Source organism: Oryctolagus cuniculus, chromosome 9 (assembly GCF_051225735.1).
Source record: "Oryctolagus cuniculus isolate XC-2025 breed Fujian yellow rabbit chromosome 9, ASM5122573v1, whole genome shotgun sequence".
Lineage (NCBI taxonomy): Eukaryota > Metazoa > Chordata > Mammalia > Lagomorpha > Leporidae > Oryctolagus > Oryctolagus cuniculus.
Window position 1 is genome coordinate 106,963,477 of NC_142875.1, and position 20,091 is coordinate 106,983,567.

Sequence of the window (20,091 nt, forward strand, 5' to 3'; positions counted from 1 at the left end):
AGTAGTTCATTATAAATGGATTTATGCATATTTGCTTGCAACAGGAAAAAAAGCCTTAAGATAAAAATAGTGTCAAAATTCCTCTTGCGTTTTATAATCCCTGCAATGTAGGGAGTAGCCACTATCAGACTAAATAAAGAAACCAGAGCTTCGGCCTGCTGGATGATGTTGGGAACTCAGCCTTTAACCACGTGCTAGTGGAGTGCACACACAACAGGAGGGAGCTCAGGGCAGCTGTACCAGGTCAGAATTCCTGAATGCTCACCACATTGAGCCGTACAACAAATCTGGGTTTTTGCTGCTTTTCCCTTCAGATAGAATTAGCAAGACTAGGAGTCAGGATCAGAAAGACAAGACGGTCCTAACTTTGGTGGTTGGCAGTGATAGGACAGAACAGAGGTAAGGAAAAAATATGTACAAAAAAAGGGGAAAGGATATATATATATATTTTTTAAAGGCCTTGGGTCTGGCATTATGGCACAGAGGATTAAGCTGCCTCTTGAGATGCCACCAAGTCCTGGCTGCTCCACTTCCCATCCAGCTCCCTGCTAATGCACCTGGGGAAGCGGCAGCAGATGGCCCAAGTGCTTGGGCTCTTGCACCCACACGGGAGACCCAGATAGAATTCCAGGTTCTTGTTTTCAACTTGTTCTAGTCCTGGCTATTGTGGCCATTTGGGGAGTAAACCAGCTGATGGAAGACCTTTCTGTCTCTCCTTGTCTCTCTGTAATTCTGCCCTTCAAACAAATAAATAAATCAATCTTAAAAAAATTAAGGAGAAAATCTTAACAAAAAAAGGAGAAAAATCAGCTGGTAAATGACAGGATTCAGATTAAAAAAAAAAGGTCTTGTTTGGACTAGAACAAATGGCTATGTGTATCAGGAGAGATTATAGATGGAATATTTTTTGAAAAAGTAGAATGTGGATGTGTTTAATTATTAAGTGGAAGGGTAATCTATAATGGAATGGAAAATACAGTGAATATTTTAAATGATCAAGAAAGATACTGAAATAATATGCATACAATAACCACATATGATATAAACATGTGTATCAGTTATTTCCTTTAGTTTTTATTCTCATTGTTAATTGTGGGCTTGTTTCTGGCAGGGAATGGTAATGCAATGATATCTGGACTATGTCACCAAAAATTCCTTTTTTTTTTTTTATTTGACAGGTAGAGTTATAGACAGTGAGAGACAGAGAGAAAGGTCTTCCTTCCATTGGTTCACCCCCCAAATGGCCGCCACAGCTGGTGCTGCGCCTATCCAAAGTCAGGAGCCAGGTGCCTCCTCCTTGTCTCCCATGCGGGTGCAGGCGCCCAATCACTTGGGCCATCCTCCACTGCCCTCCCGGGCCACAGCAGAGAGCTGGACTGGAAGAGGAGCAACCAGGATTAGAACCTGGCGCCCATATGGGATGCTGGCGCCACAGGCGGAAGATTAACCAAGTGAGCCACAGCGCCGGCCCCCATCAAAAATTCTTAAAATTTAGTTGAACTTATTTATTGATGATTATTATTAGAGTCATGTATTGATTATACAAAAGATAATATTTTTAATTTACAAATTAGGCTTTAATGTGTAGTTCTTTTTAGTCACTTACATTTTAACGAAGTAATTTTAGTTTGAAACAGAGACAGGGATAACAGAGAGAGACAGATCACTTGTCACTGGCTCACCCTTTGAATGTCCACAGCAGCTGGGGTAAGGCCAGCCCGAAGCTGGGAACTGGGAGCTCACTCCAAGTCTCCCATGTGGGTGGCAGGCACGCAATCCCTTGAGCCATCACCTGCTGCCTCCCAGGGTGAGCATCAGCAGGAAGCTGGGATTGGGAGTAGAACCAGGACTCAAATTCAGGCTGCCTTATATGGGATGCAGGCAGCCCCAGAGGTATTTTAATTGCTGTAGTTCTTGATGACTAATTTAGTGTTTATGGGCTGGTCATCAGTCAGAACTTCAGACTGAAACCTGTGAACAGGGCTGGAAAGAAATGTCATTTGGAGATGATGTTGAATTTAGAAGGTCACACATTACCTGCGCTCCTTGTTCGGTGATTATGAAAAGCATTTAAGGAAGACAGTGTCAGAGATTTACTAGTGGACTAGTTAGATGAGATTATTTTAAATCCTCTGAATTTGCTTAGGGCTGCTAAGTCTGGAAATTAAAAAACAGCAAATATTTCAGAAGTGGGAAGGGCGAGAAGGCAAAGAGAAACAGAGCAGTGCTTGCCATCACATATGTGTTAATAAAAGTACCTAACGTGGACATTCTTGGTACTCTGCATATTAACTGAAATTTACCTTAGACAGTGTTCTGGGCAACAACATCACATTGCAAATATAATCTCCTGTGAAAGTGTTTCAAATATCTGACTTTCTAAGTATAATTATTTATTTTCTCCTTAGGTTTAAAAGAAACACTGGTGACTTAAAATACATGTATTGTGGATATATATATCGAACATCGGTTTATTATATTCGCTGCAGTGAAATAAAAAAGATTCTATGTCAGAAGATGGCCAATCCATCTTTGAACATTGAAAGCATACTAACCAGTGATTTTCCTGATGGAGGAATGTGATTCATGCGATTATTTTGCTTATGCTGGGATACTACAGCTGAAGAGACCCTCAGGGAGACTGGATCTCCTTGGACCACACAAATGGAATGAAAATGCTCAGACTATGTTTTTGTCTCTCCTAACAGTTACATCTTCAAAGTTTCTTCTTTTTCCCCATTTGTGGAGTACAAGGAACCCAACATCCTCTCTCATCAAACGGATACAACGCAGACACTGTCAAGCATAAAAATAGTGTTTCCTGGAAAATACAGGAACCTCAAGCTATTTTTTCCTTGCTTTTCTAAAAATAAGAGAAATTCCAACTTCATGGAATATCAGGGAAACTTAAATCCAGTAAATGTAGAGTATCAAGACCAATTGGAATTTATTCTAGTAATAAGATGGATTAGTATTTTGGAAAAAAAATAAGGGAGTGAATTCTGTTATAGAAACTAGAAGCAACCTTGTTGTTTTGGATTTTTGCTACTGTTTTTCACAAGTGAAGTAAATTCTAAATTTACAAAAAGAAAGCACTTGCTACAGGTGTAATAAGGAAACACTCCTCTCCGTTCCATCACCCATGGCGTCCGTCACCAAGTCTGCCTTACACAGAAAGCCCTGTGTGATTCCACTGCACCAAGAGAACACCACACCCTATAGGGTGTATTAGCGCAGCTCCTGACAGGAGGCCTGAAAACGCACGCTTTCCCCAACTCTGTGTCCTGCCCGAGCCTCCCAAATGCCGGAAAGCTGACCTTGGCAGAGAACTGGCCGCCTACCCAGGCACACTTCCTACTGGAGGACTTGAAAGAGGTGAACCAAGGGGCCTTAAAGAAGAGCTAAAGAGAGAACCTCCCTTTGCAGGGAGAGCACAGTCCCCTCTGGGAATCAGCAGGGGACTTGGTAAGAGCATTTATTCTCCCTCTTTGGTACTGAAACCTGAAGCTCACCAGTGTTGCTTTATTGAAACACACCATAAGGAACCTTGAAATAATCTATTCATAATAAAATGCTGTTTGTGAAAAAAAAATTAGAGGGTTACATTTATTTGTTGTACCCACAAAAATACTTTTTTTGGGGGGGGGCAGAGATGGGCACCAGGCCAGTACTTTCCACAACAGCCCAGTTTTAGTTCCACCACACAACACTTCCACTATCGTAGGCTCCTGGCTCACAACTCCAAGTTATGCTCTGTTCCTAACTGTCCCTGTTTTGTGCCTAACATTCTCCTTATCCATGACCGTTTACACACATATGTACTCATATCCATATACCCTAGGGAAGCCTGTTTTTAAAATATTTTCTTAAAGACAAGGCTGTCACCTAAATAATTGGATGAATTATGGCTAAGAGGTGATGGCAAAGAACAGGTATAGAAATCTAGAAGTGATTTACTGAAGACACACCTGTCACGAGCTAATACATACATACATACATATATATATATAACACATAGTTAAGGTGGGAGGAATCTTCAACATCAAGGCCATCCCTGGAGAGCAACTTTTCTCAAACAAATTCCATCTGCAGACAAAGCTGCTGAACTGACAACCACAGCCTTTGTCCTTTGGTAACCATAACTACAAGTTACTGCTCCTGGGGAGTTCCAGTGCTGATCGCTAGGAATCCAACGGGGCCAGAACCTATTCCTGTCGCCCACATGCCTGGCCCCCACATGAGAGCGAGCTCAGGAAACATGAACATACTCTGTGCGCAACAGGCCCTGTCTCAGGTGAGCCCTAGGTTTTCTTCCCTGTTGCTGCCTGCTCTTTTCTTCTGAAGAGCCGATGGCGGGCGGCAGGGAGCAGCTGTCACTACACTCTTACAAAGAGGAGGCACCTTTCCGTCATGCGGAGATAATTCCCCTCCAGAGAGCAGCGGGCGTAGAAGCAGAGATTCGTACCTGTGAGCCAGGAAGAGAGCGTTGGTGCAGGACAGTGGAGCACAGCACTGGAAGGCGGTGAGCCTCTGATTCCTCTGGAAGAAGGCGCGGGAGCGGACTTTGCAGGAGGCCATGGATTCGCACGGGGCTCTTGCTTTGGGCCGAACAGACCCACCCCACGCTGAGGTTAGTAACAGCCACGCAGCTTGAGCAGAGGCTTGGTTAACAGATTCGGCTGTAAGCAATTAACGAGCGAAATTGTAGCTGATTGACAGCTGACTGTTGTAAACGCTGTGGCGGAGCAGTTGCTTTCTTTGCTCCCCTGTGTTTTTCTGTAAGTGGCGTTTTCTGTAAATGCCATCAGATCACATGGTTGGTTGCACTTCTCTGGACCTGCTCTGGTTCTGGGAGCTTTGGAATTTGTGAATTTTTTTTATTGTTCCCAAATAAACTCACTTTAATTAGTCTAGTGATAATGGCTAAACTTAACTGGGTATTCACCATATCATATGCTTGGCATCTAACTTTTTTTCTCCACTAACTCCCTCTATTGCTTACAAAGCAAGCTTAGAGATTTCAAGTATCCGTTCTGCTATGGGTTGAATGTTTTTTCCCCCTCCAGAACTCATGTTAGTATTTAATTATCATGGTCAGTGTTAACAGGTGGGACTTTAAGAGGTATTTTATTCAGAGGGACTCTGCTCTTGTGGGTGGGATTAAAAAAAAAGGTGAGTCAGCCCCTTTTTGCTTCTTGTTCCTTCTGCCATGGGGGAGTCCAGCCTTGCCCCACTCTGGAGGAGGTGCACGCAAGGTGCCATCTTGGAAGGTGACGGCCTTACCAGACACAAAACCTGCTGGAACCTTCTTCGTCTTGGAGTTTCCAGCCTCCAGAACTGTGAGCCAACGGGTTTATAAATCAGCCCGTCTCAGTTATTCTGTTACAGAAACAAAGAGCATCAAGACATGGTCTAAAACACAGCTCTGAAATTGAGGATACGAATGTAACCTTTGGCTTGGCTGTCTGACTTCAGAAATTTAGTACCAAGCTATCCTGCTGTGCGTTGCACGAACTATTCATGTAAATCTACGATGAAGCCAGGTTTAGAAACTATAAAACTACTCACTAAGGGAGGAAAAGTTATCCACAAAAATAAAAAACATGGCCTTCCCCCGGAATTTTGACAGTATGTTTTATATGTGCATAGTATTTTTCTCTCTCCGTATGGGGGTACTTCAAAAAGTTTATAGAAAAGTGGAATGAGATAGTGCACACTTTTATGAGATATTTGAAGATTCTGTGTGTAGATATGTGTGTAAATATATATAAACACTCATATATTTTATATATAAAATTTCATTCATTCACATATACAGGAAATATTTCTCAGGAGTTTTGAAAAAGAGGTGAAAGAGAGGAAGAGAGAGGCTGAAATTTGTGAGAAGCCATGTGTCGTAAGCCAGGTTATCAGGAAGAAACAAAGAAGGAAATGTTTTGACACAAAGGCTGATGAAGAACTCGATAGCCTGGCGCTCTGTAGAGGCTGTCGGATAGAACGTGGTGATGGCAGGGCGGCAGGGAGAGGGCTCTGAACAATAGGAGTTAATCAGACTCCAGAGTCCCTGTGAGGTCGGCATGGAAAACTGTCTCTGCTAGTGAGTGTGAAAGTCAGAGGGTGCATGAGAATTAACCAAGACAAGATCCTGGGGAAAGCAACACCATAATCTCTTCATAAGAACAAAATACCCAACAGAGATATTTAATTTGCTACTAAAAATCCTGTTTTGGTTAGACATAGAGGAACAAAAGAAGAAATTATCCCTCTCATGGAAAGAAAGAGAAACAAAAATGTGTGAGGGCCTGGCACAGGGTTTTTTGACCTTTATTGAATAATTTTTATCTTTGTGAGACTGACAGTGGTATTAAACTGTGAAAGAGAAATTAAAGAATAAAGCTCCTTTTAAAATCCATGTACATGTGACTTGTGTTTCAGGCCTGTAAACTGATAAGCCTGGTCACTTGAACTATGATAAAAGATCATGTGTATTCCAAAATTCAGGCTTTAATATATTTTGTAATTCTTACTAAAATTTATGCTGGATATAATTCCTTTGTTCTCGACTTTCTATTGGTGCATATACAAAAGTTGGATTAGCTCACACACTTTTAAATCTGTAGAGAATAACAGACGAGCAGGTGATATGTAGGAAGACTGATGAGTAAGAATGCCAGACAGAAGACATCAGACAACGAAGTGGAGAATGTTCTAAGAAGCAACTCCACTTGCTGACGGTTGTAAACACAAAGTCAGCTTGTGCTCTGTTTTGGCTCCAGCTCTGTAGCTTCCTCCTGTTTCACCTGGGCTTACTCACAAGTCTCTTCCCACTTGGTAAATCTGGAAGAAGCCTGTCAATCCAAATCATCAATCTTCACTAGTGCAGCAGTCTTCTCACAAATCCAAGAAATTTCAGCACTACAGCGAGAAATATAAATATTTCCTTTTTGCAAATAAGCACACCCTTTGGATCCGTTGATCTGGGCAAGTTCTTTCGTATTAAATCTGAAAATTAATTGATTCAAAATTAATTATCTATTTCATATTTGAAATTGGATCTCCATTCCCCTACTCTCTTTTCACATATACAAATACTGAGGGACTTCTGCCTCCACTGAGCATCAAAATTCCTAAAACTGGCACAACTGGGTTTTTTGTCACAAGTTAATCATAATCTTAGGTTGAGAACAAGACAGAAGAGAGAAAAGGCAGAGTTAGATGTGGTTATTTTTTTTCCTTTTTGCCAGGCAGAGTGGACAGTGATAGAGAGAGACAGAGAGAAAGGTCTTCCTTTTGCCATTGGTTCACCCTCCAATGGCCGCCACGGCCGGCGCGCTGCGGCTGGCACACCGCGCTGATCCGATGGCAGGAGCCAGGTACTTATCCTGGTCTCCCATGGGGTGCAGGGCCCAAGCACTTGGGCCATCCTCCACCGCACTCCCTGGCCACAGCAGAGGGCTGGCCTGGAAGAGGGGCAACCAGGACAGAATCCGGCGCCCTGACCGGGACTAGAACCCGGTGTGCCAGCGCCCCAAGGCGGAAGATTAGCCTAGTGAGCTGCAGCGCCGGCTTAGATGTGGTTATGATAATAGTTCCCAATTCCTCTGCTAAGAAATTGATAAACCCTGAATTTTGTAAGAAAAATTAGCCTTTTCAGGTCTAAGTCTTTTGTGTGCCTAACCTTGCTTTACTACAGATGACCTAAGTTACACTGCCATATTCTTTTCTTGCTTTAGAACCAGATGTACTAATTCTTTTTTGAAAAAGCTTTAGCTATTTTTATTTATTTGAAAGGCAGAGCAACAGATAGAGACACACACAGAGACAGAGACACACAGAGATAGCATCTGATCTTCACCCACTGGCTCAGTCCTCAAATGCCTGCAACAGCTGAGACTGGACCAAGTTGAATCCAGAAGCCTGAAACTCAATCCAGGTCTCCAATGTGGATGGCAGTGACCCACGCATGTGATCAGTAGGGAGCTGGATCAGAAGGGGAGCGGGGACTCGAATCCAGGCACTCTGATACGGGATGCAGGTGTCCCAACCCGTGTTGCTCACCCCTGTGCCAAATGCCCTCCATGGTGCACTCGAGTTTAGCTTTGATTGCACATGGTGGCCTCCACTCAGTAGCCAGGAAATGGTTCTGTCGTCCTGAAGGCCAGCCTCCCTCAGCTGAGGGTCATGCGCTGGTTTGACAGCTGTACACGTCCCAGGAGTTGAACTCTGAGGGTCTGCGGGCTTTGAACCCTGCCTTGCAGCAACAGGTCATCTTAATCATTTCATACCCAATATTGCTCCAGTTACACAAGCATAACTATAATTTGTGTGTGTTTGTATATTACTTCATATGTGCTTTATGCTGTAATTATCTGTGCAAAATCAGACTAGTTGGGGGCCTGCATTGTAGCATAGAGGATTAAGCTGCTGCCTGCAATGCCAGCATCCCATATGGGTGTGAGTTCAAGTCCCAGCTGTTCTACTTCTTATCCAGTTCTCTGCTAATGCAGCAGAAAGCAGCAGAAGTTGGTCTAAGTCCTTGGGCCCCTGCATCCAGGTGGGAGACCTGAATGAAGCTTTTGGTTCCTGGCTTCAGCCTGGCCCAACCCGTGTCATTGCAGCCATTTGAGGAAGGAACCAGAGGATGGAAGATCTCTCTCTCTCTCTCTCTCTCTCTCTCTGTGACTCTGCCTTTCAAATAAATGAATAAGTCTAAAAAAAGTCATTCAAAATCAATAAAGTAATTTCATTAAAAAAGAAATTCTAGTCACTATCTTTGAAAAAAAAAAAAAAGACTAGTTGATTTAATATGATACTAAAGCCACGAGTAAAAAGATTGCTGTAGAAATAACCATGACACAACTTTGGGAAGTGCATGAATGCAGAGTGTATCTAGCGTGGAAGGAACATGCATGTCACTGCTTGCTATTTCAGGAATTTGGTGTGTGGCAGCTGAAGCAATGACGACTCAGTTTAAGAAAACTTAGGCAACATGCAGTCAAGGAGTGAGTTGACTGGATTAATACTGGTTGGGGGAGGGAGGTGGAAAGAAACCTATACCATCAAGATGTAAGGATCTTAAATTTCACCTAACATAAAAGTACTATATATTATAATAAAATATGAATGCAATTGTGCATTTAAACATAGTTGTGATGAGGGGTGTTCCTCAAAATTTGGTTTTGTAGCCTTTAAAAGAATTTTTCAGAGGCCAGCATTATGGCGCAGCGGGTTAACTTGCCACCTGTAATACTGGCATCGCTTACTGGAGCTCCTTGGTTCGAGTCCCTGCTGCTCCCTTTCTGATTCAGCTCCATGCTAATGTGCCTGAAAGAGCAGAGGAAGATGCCCCAGGTGCTGGGCCCCTGCCACCTGTGTGGAGACCAGGATGGAGTTCCTGACTCCTGGTTTTGAGCTGGCCCAGCCCCAGCTGTTGCAGTTATTTGGGGGAGTGAACTGGCAGATGGAAGATTTCTTTCTCTCTCTCTTTCTCTCTGTTGTTCTGGCTCTCAAATATATAAATAAATAAATCTTTAAAAAAAAAGACTTTTGCAGAACTATGTGCTCCTTTAGAAATTTAAAGGTGGTCTCTAGTTTTCATAACTTTAAATAGTTGCAAAAAATTCCATTTTCATGTGTTATGTATTCCATTTGTACTTTAAATATTTTCATTAAAACTTTGAAGTGGCACATTTAGCTCCTCTTCATTCATGAAAGAAATTTGCAATAAAATCTAGTTGACAATTCCTTACTGTGAAACTATTTGATTAATGTCAATTCAGAGTTACTTTCTTTTAGAAAATTTCTGAATGTAAATCAACATGCTGATGTGTGTTTTTATGACAAACACCACTGAAGATGCTGGTGAGCCAGAATGGCTTCTGCCATTTTTGAGCTGAGTGACCTTGGGTATGTTATTAAATCTCTCCGTGATAATATTGTTATCTATAGCATGGAGATGCACTTTCCTCAGGGGTTAATCCTTTTTTTTTAAAAAAAAGACTTATTTTATTTATTTGAAAGGCAGAGTTACAGAGAGAGGTAGAGACAGAGAGAGGTCTTCCATCTGTTGGTTCACTCCCCAAATGGCCGCAATAGCTGGAGCTGGGCCGATCCAAAGCCAGGAGCCAGGAGCTTCTTCTGGGTCTCCCTTGTGGGTGCAGGGTCTAAGGACTTGGGCTATCTTCCACTGCTTTCCCAGGCCACAGCAGAGAGTTGGATGGGAAGTAGAGCAGCCGGGACTAGAACTGGTACCCATATAGGATGCCAGCACTGCTGGCCAGGGCTTTAACCCATTGTGCCACAGAGCCAGCCCCATGGGGTTAATATTTATTAAGTACTTTGAACATAGTAAGTATTATAAGTGTAATTTAAATAAAGAAATACATTTAAACTAATCACTAAATTTCAGTGCTTCAATGTGAACTTGTCACACAGTTGAAATCAGGTCACTTTCTCTCCAGTATTTGTTACTGAAGTTCTTTTTTCTTTATAGGTTTTAGTCCTGTTTTATACCTAGATGTATAATTCTTGTAATAGTTTCTCAGAGTTCCAAGGAAAGCTTGGTTCCCACATCCCCACCCCCAGCAGAGACTTACAAGGATGGAGAGGGGATAGAGCCATCTTCCCATAGCCAATCCCTGCCAGAATGGTCCCATGACAACCCCAGCCAAAACAAAGACGACACGGGCAATGGCCGCGATTTCAGGAAATTCTGAAAGCAGAAACAGAGGGAAAACTTCATGTGGGAGCCACCGTTCAATCTGCAGAGATATGTAGGGATATTCACTAAATTCATTTATTGATTCTCATTCAAAATGCACTGAATTTCTACCACGTAACCAGAAATTGTATTTGTTTTACCTTTTGTTGTATGCACAATTTTTGTACCCAGGGAAGCAGATTCCATCATACCTTTTCTTCCACGCTGTCTATCTTCACCAGGGTAGAATTTTTGTCTATGCAGTCCTTTCTGCTACTAGTCCACGTTTTCTCTTCATTTGTTATAAAATAATAACAGCTGTTTTGGTACCATTGCCATGTCTCAGGGCAAGGATTACATCTGTGGTCTGAAACAGAAATTATAGCCAATAGTGCAAAATCAATGATTATAGACCGACGGAAGGCCAATAATTTCACTGGACAATGGGGTTGGTGAGCCAGAGCTGTGAAAATATCACTGTTCTAGGAGCCTCTCAGGATGGAATCATCACTGTTACGGGTTGAGTCAATGGGAATTCTGTCTACTGCCCTCAGAATGACTGGTCGTGCTTTTAACTTCTTTCAACAATAGGATCAGCTAGAAATAGTTAATAAAATGAGGGGCTGAAGCAGCATCTCAAACTGACATCATTCCAGCGTGCTTTCCAAATTTACCTCAGGAATACTGAGTGGATATGGATCTTCCCTGTAAATTTAGTGGGACATAATTCAAGGGTCACTGGATGGCGTGACTCTCTTGAACTCCGAGGTGGTGCCCATGCTCAACGTACCCCAGAGAACCGCAGTGTGGTGGGTTCGAGGGTCTGAGTGTCACTACCTGACATGTGAATGATTAGCTCCTCACAGAGTCTGATGGCCAGTTGTCCCTGCCTCTTCAGTAGACCGGATATCTGTGATTTGAGAGATTCTTCCTGTGCAGGCAAGTCCAACTGCTGGGATAAGTTATCCTGCTGCTGGTGGATGATTTTCTGAAGCTGATTCCGTTTCTCTGAATCCGAGTTCATTTCATTTGACATCTGCAAAACTCCAAGACATAACAGGAGACAAGTTGATGTATCCTTCCTTCCTTATGATAACCACAGGTAATTCACACACAGAAACATTTCCTTTATTTTAAAATATTTATTAGTAGCTCTTAATCACTGATATATCATGGAAGAAGCACACCAAATGCCTTCCTGTTCCAAACTGTCTATAGCTCATCTTTAGAATTTTGTTCACATTTCAAATATTAATGTACTCATATTAAGACAATGAATTAATAGTTACACATCTTTGAATTTATAATTGAAATGAATATACAATGAAATCATCTAGGGCATTGCCAGTCATTTTACCATTCATTTTGGTGGGATGTTTTTGATATTTTCTCTATTTGGAGCTGATTTAATTGTGTTTTAATAAGAACAGACTTTGCGATAGTGGGTATCTCAAAATATAGTCTGCAGTCCACGTGCATCAGAATCATTTGAGATACTTATTTCAGAAAAAGAGAACAGATTTTAATGTAACACCAGACACCTTGGATCCATACATTTGCATTTTTATTATGTATTCCAGGTCATTTATCAGCCCAACAAATTTAAGAGCCATTACACTAGAAGCACTGCATTTTTTTTTTTTTAAATTTATGCTTTGGTGGTGAACCCATGAACACATATCATTGCAACTTGACTAATTTTAAAACTATACATCATTGTAGAAGAACTGTCAATTGGCTGGCTACTAAATTATCTGTGCAAGAATACTATATTTATTTTCAAAAGCACAAGCAACATTATTAATCTCTATTTAAATGTCCAAAGAGATATGTCTAAAACCTAATTACCCATGAGATTTCACATATACAAAAACAAATTAGTGGAACAGAGGAGAAGTTGCTATTACTCAACACTTATAATTTTTTGACTGAAAATCCCCTGAAAGTATCCACCATAAACTTAACAACATTATGCAACGTATATGGGTATTTTCCCACTTACTGCTAGTACAGGACTCTCTAGCCGTCCACTCTCAACTGATCAATAATGGGTCAGAATCTCAAGAATATTCTGTTTTGACTTTAGTACCGGGGAGGGGGGCTTCCACTGATTTGCAGAGATGCTCAAGTCTCTGCTGGTCATATAAACCAGGCCACTCTTCCTTCTTGTGTGTGACTCTCATTCATACAAGTCAGCGTGTTGCTGCTACTTTGCAGTTTTCTTCACACTGGGAAGATCTCCTGGGTGAGTAGATGGAGGTGGTTGTATGCTAAGTCTTTGCAGCCAATGGGGTGGCATGCCTATCATTGAGTAGACCTCCATCCATTCCCTATTTCTCATCATTGGAATAATAAGTGGATGTGTGTCCAGGCAGAAAAAGTCTCTTATTCTAAACAATAATCAGAAAAATAAGTCTTTGTCATTGTCCAGGCTAGTTAATCAAGAGAAAGCAAAGAAATCAGGGTAAAATCCTGAGAGAATAAAGTATGGTCCTTTCTAGGATATCTTGAAGACATGGAGAATGGGACAGATATGAGGCAGCAGGAAAGTATCAGCAGATTCAGGATGGTGGCACTTTTTATAACCTAACCTGAACCTTACAAAGGAGTGTTTGATGCAAAGATACTTACACATAATCCCCAAGGTCACCAGCCCAATCAGCAGCATCAGGCAAAGAATGAACAGACCCAGGGCAGCCTGGCGCCATGCAGGGGCTGGAGCTGGATGCCCTACAGAAAGCCAACAGAGGCGTAAGCAAACCAATTGCCTTATTGTTGTTAACTCTGCTGGGTATTTCTCCCACTTAGGAGATGTTCAAAGTTCTTGCTGGCTTCCTCAGACCTGTATTTATAAAATACCTATTATGAAATGCACTGAGGGCCCCATCATTGGTTCTCCATTTCTTCACCACTCTCCCTTCTTTTAAGAGTAGGTTTCTCGGGGCCAGTGCTGTGGCGTAGTGGATAAAGCCGCTGCCTGCCATGCTGGCATCCCATATGGGTGCTGGTTCTGATCCAGTTCTCTGCTATGGCCTGGGAAGGCAGTAGAAGATAGCCCAAGTCCTTAGGTCTCTGCACCCACATGGGAGACCCAGAAGAAGCTCCTGGCTTCGGATAGGTGCATCTCTGGCCGTTGCAGCCAATTGGGGAGTGAACCAGTGGATGGAAGACCTCTCTCTCTCTCTCTGCCTCTCCTTCTCTCTTGTGTAACTCTTTCAAATAAATAAATAATTTTTTAAAAAGAGTAGGTTTCCCCTAATTTTTAGGTAGTTTTACATCATCACCCTCCTTGCTTCTTCAAGTATATGCAATTCTTGAATGAGATGCTGTGGAAATACTTCTCTAGATGATGCTGGTGACAGGAAAGACCCACGGTTTTGAGATTACAAATCTCCTTAGGGCAGGTAGTTCTACCTGCTTTATAAAATTGGTTTATACTTTTGCTGCTTGTGGGAACCCATGGCTGGCCATGGGCCCACATGCTAAGGCTTGGCTTGCTGCCCATTGGCATTAGTTACTGCTGTGTGGATGTTTATGGTTTCTGTTGAGCTGTGATATGGGGACCGTTTCATAAGTCCAGGCTAGAGTCAAAACAACTATGGCCTTGGGGCTTCCCGTACTTCTTTTCCCACTGACCAAGGCTGAGAAAACACCAGGTGGAAGCTTGTTGTTAGCACCCGAGTCGCCTGCTACGTGACCAGGAGCTTGATTGGATGAAGGTGTGTGATCACCTTTATGGTTGGACAAGGAGCGCATGGACTGTGCGTGATCAGGCACCCGATTGGAGCACCGCCGCATGGACTGTAGCATGGACTAAGCTTGCCTACATGTTTCAACAATGTTACACTATATAAGCCGTTCGTGAAATAGTAACGGGAGCTTCCCCTTTCTTTCGGAGCTCCCCTTGCTCAAGGGTTTCTCTTTCTATCCTGTTTAAATAAAAGTCTACTGAAGACCGATCAGCTGGAAGCAGTGTCGTTCCTTTGCGGGCAAGGGAACCACATGCTTTTAAAAATATTTATTTATTTTAAAGGCAGACTGGCAGAGAAGGGGAGAGAGAGAGAGAACAAGAGCTCTTCCATCCACTGGCATTCCTCAAATGCCAGCGACAGCTTTGGCTGACTGGGAGCCAGGAACTCCACCTAGATATCTCCCATGTGGGCGGCAGGAACTCAAGTGCTTGGTCCATAATCCACTGCTTCCCATGTGTCTTAGCAGGAAGCTGGATCAGAATCACAGAGTAGCCAGAGCTCTAACCAAGCACTCTGACACAGGATATAGTTGTCCCAAGTTCAACCCACGGTACCACAATGCCCACCCCAGATTCTACATTTAAAAGTAGCTTTTATCTATTAAAAATGACTTGTATTAATTATCAGTGCTTACCACTTGATAAATTACCAATGAAAGAATTGTACAGTCAAATCTACAAACAGCAGAATAGACCAGATATCCAGTGGCTAACTCTTTTCAAATTTTAGCATTCCATTGCTTTTTAAATAGAAGTGGTTCTCTCAGTTGCTCACTTTCCTGTTCCTTGATTCAGGTCCTAATATCACCTGGCCCAATATTTTACCAGGGTCATACAATCCCCAGGGGCACTCTCACATGTGTCACAGTCACGCTTCCCTTCTCCTCATAGGTTAGAGTTAGAATTTAAAAGCAAAACAGGAGGAGGCATTTGGTGCAGTACCTAAGTTGGTGCTTGGGACACCCACATCCCATATCCCAACACCTGGTGTGAGTCTGGTTCTGCTTCCAATCCAGCTTCCTGATACCATGCACCATGGGATGCAGCAGTTAATGACTCAGTACTTGGGTCCTGTCACCCACACGGAGACCAAGATAGAGTTCCTGGCTCCTGGATTCACCCTGGTTCAGCCCTGGATGTTGTAGACATTTGGGGAATGAAGCAGCAGACAGAAGATCTGTCTCCGTCTCTCTGCTTTTCAAATAAAATAAAAATAAATAATCCCCAAACATGGAATCATCTTTATTTGCCACATGCAAAGCCTATTTCCCTGGTCATTTATTTATCCTCCCCCAAACCATACTTATATGCATGCACACACAAAAACTAAAAATAAATATAAAGAGGAGAAAGAAGTCATATTATTCACAAGATTCCAAACTACAACCTGAACTGCCAACAAATATCCTGAAGGCAAGGGATACAGTCTTATTTATGATGTCACTTCCTGGTCACAGAGCTTGTCGCTCCCTGTCTTCGTGGAGGAACGACACAGGACCCTGCGCTGTTCTCTTGTCTGCTCGGCCCTCCCCAGGTTTGCTGCTGGTTCTTCCCGGGTTGGCTACCGTCCCTTCCACCTCCGTGGAAGGGCGGTTCCCCCTAGCCACTTTCCCCACTTCCGCGGGGGAGCGGCATACCGCCGGCCGGCTCTCTCGGGGGCTGCACAGGTGTTCCTTCAGATAGATGTTCCTGGTGTATGTTGTCTCTCTCCTCCTTTATAGTCCTCTTCCACCAATCCCAACTCTGCTACCCACATGCCGAGTACGCTCCTACAGCTTGTCAAGTTGGCGAGAGGCAGCTGGGTAGAAGCTGTTTACTCCTCTCCCAGCGCCATATTGTGGGAGAGCAGATGCATAGAATAAGTCTTAATTCCAGTAACTTAGTCTAGTCCGAGTTGCTCCCCACAGAGCTGTCATTTTTTCCAATTGAGTGTAAAGGAATAAACTGTGAACTGGCCCCCATCACATAGCAGTTGGATGAACTTGGTTAAATCATTTAATTTCTTTCTTTCTTTCTTTTTTTGACAGGCAGAGTTAGACAGTGAGAGAGAGACAGAGAGAAAGGTCTTCCTTCCATTGGTTCACTCCCTAAATGGTTGCTACGGCCAGCGTGCTGTGCCGATCTGAAGCCAGGAGCCAGGTGCTTCCTCCTGGTCTCCCATGGGGTGCAGGGCCCAAAACTTGGGCCATCCTCCACTGCCTTCCTGGGCCACAGCAGAGAGCTGGACTGGAAGAGGAGCAGCCAGGACAGAACCGGTGCCCCAACCGGGACTAGAACCCGCAGTGCCGGCACTGCAGGCGGTGGATTAGCCTAGTGAGCCGTAGCGCCAGCCATAATCATTTAATTTCTTTAAACCTCAGTTTTCTACTCCTTGCAAGGGAAAAAATACTAAGAATTCCATTTATGCAACAGTTATGTTTTGATAAAGATATATAAGATACATAAATAGCATATAATTACATTTATTGTTGATTCAGCAATACAAATTATCGTTTGGATTTCAACTTCCCTAAGTCAAAAAAAAAAAAGACTTACAAAAGAGAAACCAGGGACAGGCATTGGCCCAGCAGTTAGCATGCCACTTGGGATGCCCACACCCCAAATGAAAGTGCCTGGGTTTGAGTCTCAGCTCTGCTCCCGGTTCCAGCTTCCTGCACATGCTCACCCTGGAGGGCAGCAAGTGACGGCTAAAGTACTTGGGTCTCTACCGCTACATGGGAGACCAAGTTTATAGGCATTTGAGGAGTGAACCAGCAGATGGAAGAGATTCTCCCTCTTTCTCTCTCTCTCTCCCCCCAGCCCCTCAAATAAAATGAAAAGAATTTCTTTTACAAGGAGAAACAAATTTTATGCCCTCTCACCTCCCCATTCTTCAGTTTTCCTCGTGGTGATCTGTACCGCTGAAAAGGAAAGTTCTCCCCACTTTCTGTATTTTAGAAGCCTCCCACCTGGCTTCTAAAAGAATATTCTCCATGCCCCGCTCACAAGATATAAAAATCAAGGACGATATTTATTAACAGAAGTCTTTGTCTCTAATTGCAGTCTCTGGCTTACCCAATCAAAACTTTCCACGGCCAACACATAGCTTCATGAAACAGTGGTTTCACAAAATTTAAAGAGGCCCTGAAAGCCAACTATTTTCTCCTCAATGTGGGGAACACTCACTCTAATATGAGGGGATATCAGCAATTTAGTAAAAAAAAATGAAATTAAGAGACTATATTTCCCATGCACTTTTTGAAAACCCATGTATATTCCACCATTATGTCTCCATTTGGGAGACCTCACAGCACACTTCTGTGTAGTATCAGATTGCAAGGCAGCCTCTCCCAGCGTTTAACCTGCTGTGTCTATGCCTTACCTCTTTTTCTTAGGTTGTTTCCGTTGCGGTTATTTCTTGCCCCAGTGGAATCCTGAAGTGTGAGTGTCGCGTAGGTCACTTGGTCGGACATTGTGGAAGAAAGCACCACTACGAATCTTGTAGCTAAGAGTCCCTATCTCCAGGGCCAAGAACAGGGTGTTCTTTTCAAGGCTGGGAGCTTCTGCACAGACACTCAGCTGCCACCAGACACACCCACTGACCTGGGTAAGGACAGAGAGGCCATCCGTTTCTCCGCGAGAAGTCAATGTTCTGCCTTAGGAACCCGAATGTTACAGCCCTGGAATGGCTCTCAGCACTGTTCCTGCGGCGGTGCAGAGAAGCGGTGCGGGCAGGCCGGGCAGGAACGCTGCTTCCATGAGAGGATTCCAGCATCCGTCAGAGGCTGCCCTGAAGGCTTCAAATCAGAACCAAGTTGTCTTCCTTACACCCGGCCGAGGCCGGCTCATCTTGTAAGGCGATACTGCATCGGGTTTGTCGTCACCCATTTCACTTGCTGAGCAGAGATATCCACACTAAGACGGGAAGAGCTGTGCTGTAACATATCTGTCTGTTCTGAGAAACCTAAATGTGTGTGTGTGTGTGTGTGTGACGCTGTGGGTCATGGAGAGGAAACTGATGGCTATCTTCTGGGAATGGAGCAAACATTCGGTCCGGCCGTTAAGATACTGCTTGTGGGCTGGCGTTTTGGTGTAGCAGATTAAGCTGTGGTCTGCAAGGCTGCCTGTGGCTGGCAGCCTCTGTGGGCACCGGTTTGAGTCCTGGCTGTTCCACTTCCGATCCAGCTCCCTGCTAATGTGCCTGGGAAAGCAGCAGAGGATGACCGAAGTGCTTGGGCCCCTGTCCCCTACGAGGGAGACCCGGATGAAATTCCTGGCTCCTGGCTTTAGCCTGATCCAGACCTGGCTGTTGCAGCCATTTGGGGAGCGAACCAGTGGATAGAAGATCTCTCTGTGTCTCTCCCTCTCTCTTTGTAACTCTGCCTTTCAAATAAATAAATAAATCTTTAAAAAAAAAGACATTGCTTGTGACACCTGCAAGCCCATACTGGATGGTAGGCATTGAAGTCTGGGCTCCATACCCAATTCTGGGGCCTGCTGATGCATACCCTGAGGGGCAGCAGGTGATGGCTCAAGTACCTGAGTCCTTGCCACCCACATGGGAGACGAGAGATTGAATTTCTGGCTCGTGACTTTGGCTCAGCCCAGGCTATTGTGGGCATTTGGGGAGTGAATTCTTTTTCTCTCTCGCTCCAAAATAAAATAAAAAAACCCCACAAAATTGTGTATGAATGAGACTTCCCTTGTACCACTGTTTCAAAGTTCCTAACAGAATAATCTTAGAATAGTCCTCCTGCAGCTCAGACTCCAGGACAAGATATCTGAGATAATTACTAGAAGTTTCAGAATGAATACAGTAGACACACTCTGGTCAGGGTATAGGGCAGGGTGTTTTTGTTTGCTTAGGTGTCTTTTAACCTGAGGGCAGCCAAAATTCTTGTAGAAACGACATCATTCAGGCTTGAAAAAAATCAGAGGATGGTTGCTGGGGGCAACCAGAGCCACAGATAGTGCCGGAATAACTGGACAGCCACATGGAACGTTGGATATGGGGAATTGCTAAAGTGTCTTTAGGCCTTAAAACCTCTTCAAGCCATTATTCTGTATATGTCATTAAGAAACTTGATAAAATAGCTACATCAATCTTCTCATTCGTAGGTCTAAAATTGCCATGAAAAGATGTTTTCAATAAAATTAAACTCACTGCACGAGGATTTATGCCATAATACCACAAGGTTCAACAACATGAGAACTGGTAATTGTTATAGACAGTGTTCTGGCCATTTTGTGGAAGAACATGAGAAAAAAGTGCATGTGCAGTTGATTGTGTAGTCACAATACCCACAGCGTTCTCAGAAATCTTGAAGAGCCACATCTACTTCTAATTCTACTGTAACATTTCATAAAATGCACCACCTTATGTAAGAACATAAATTGTTAAGAATTGGGGCTGGTGCTCTGGCGCAGAGGGTTGAGCCATGGCCAGCCATATGGGTACTGGTTGGAGTCCTGGCTGCTCCACTTCTGATCCAGCTCCCTGGTAACATGTGCCTGGAAAAGTGGTGGAAGATGTCTCAAGTCCCTGGGCCCCTGCCACTAACACTGGAGACCCTGATGAAGCTCCTGGCTCCTGGCTTCGGTCTGACCCAGCCCTGCTGTTGTGGCCATCTGGGGAGCAAATCAGCAGATGGACAATCTCTCT

The 20,091-nt window shown here is 43.5% G+C and overlaps 2 protein-coding genes across 11 annotated transcripts in view; one reads left to right on the plus strand and one right to left on the minus strand.

Moving 5' to 3' along the window:
- CLEC12A (C-type lectin domain family 12 member A) overlaps window positions 1-4,913 on the plus strand; it is a 21,650-nt gene extending 16,737 nt beyond the window's left edge. For 6 of the 9 annotated variants that reach the window (XM_089303848.1, XM_002712815.6, XM_089303852.1 and 3 more), the window contains exon 6: window positions 2,409-4,913. In XM_089303848.1, the coding sequence (XP_089159974.1) occupies window positions 2,409-2,583 (175 nt within the window). In that variant the 3' untranslated portion in view covers window positions 2,584-4,913. Of the gene's footprint in view, window positions 1-1,178; window positions 1,452-2,408 lie in introns of all 9 variants that reach the window. The other 3 variants (XM_089303847.1, XM_089303855.1, XM_089303853.1) reach the window with 1 other exon arrangement.
- On the minus strand, window positions 4,465-18,805 carry CLEC12B (C-type lectin domain family 12 member B). Of its 2 annotated transcripts, none has more exons than XM_002712748.6 (6): window positions 17,812-18,805; window positions 13,331-13,429; window positions 11,537-11,743; window positions 10,912-11,066; window positions 10,596-10,711; window positions 4,465-7,002 (listed from the first exon to the last, which is right to left on the minus strand). In XM_002712748.6, the coding sequence occupies exons 1-6, from the start codon at window positions 17,900-17,902 to the stop codon at window positions 6,852-6,854; spliced, it is 819 nt and encodes a 272-aa protein (XP_002712794.4). In that variant the 5' UTR covers window positions 17,903-18,805; the 3' UTR covers window positions 4,465-6,851. The 2 variants fall into 2 exon arrangements, with proteins under 2 accessions (XP_002712794.4, XP_089159972.1); XM_089303846.1 differs by lacking the exon at window positions 17,812-18,805 and adding an exon at window positions 15,838-16,184.
- Window positions 18,806-20,091: the final 1,286 nt, after the last annotated feature.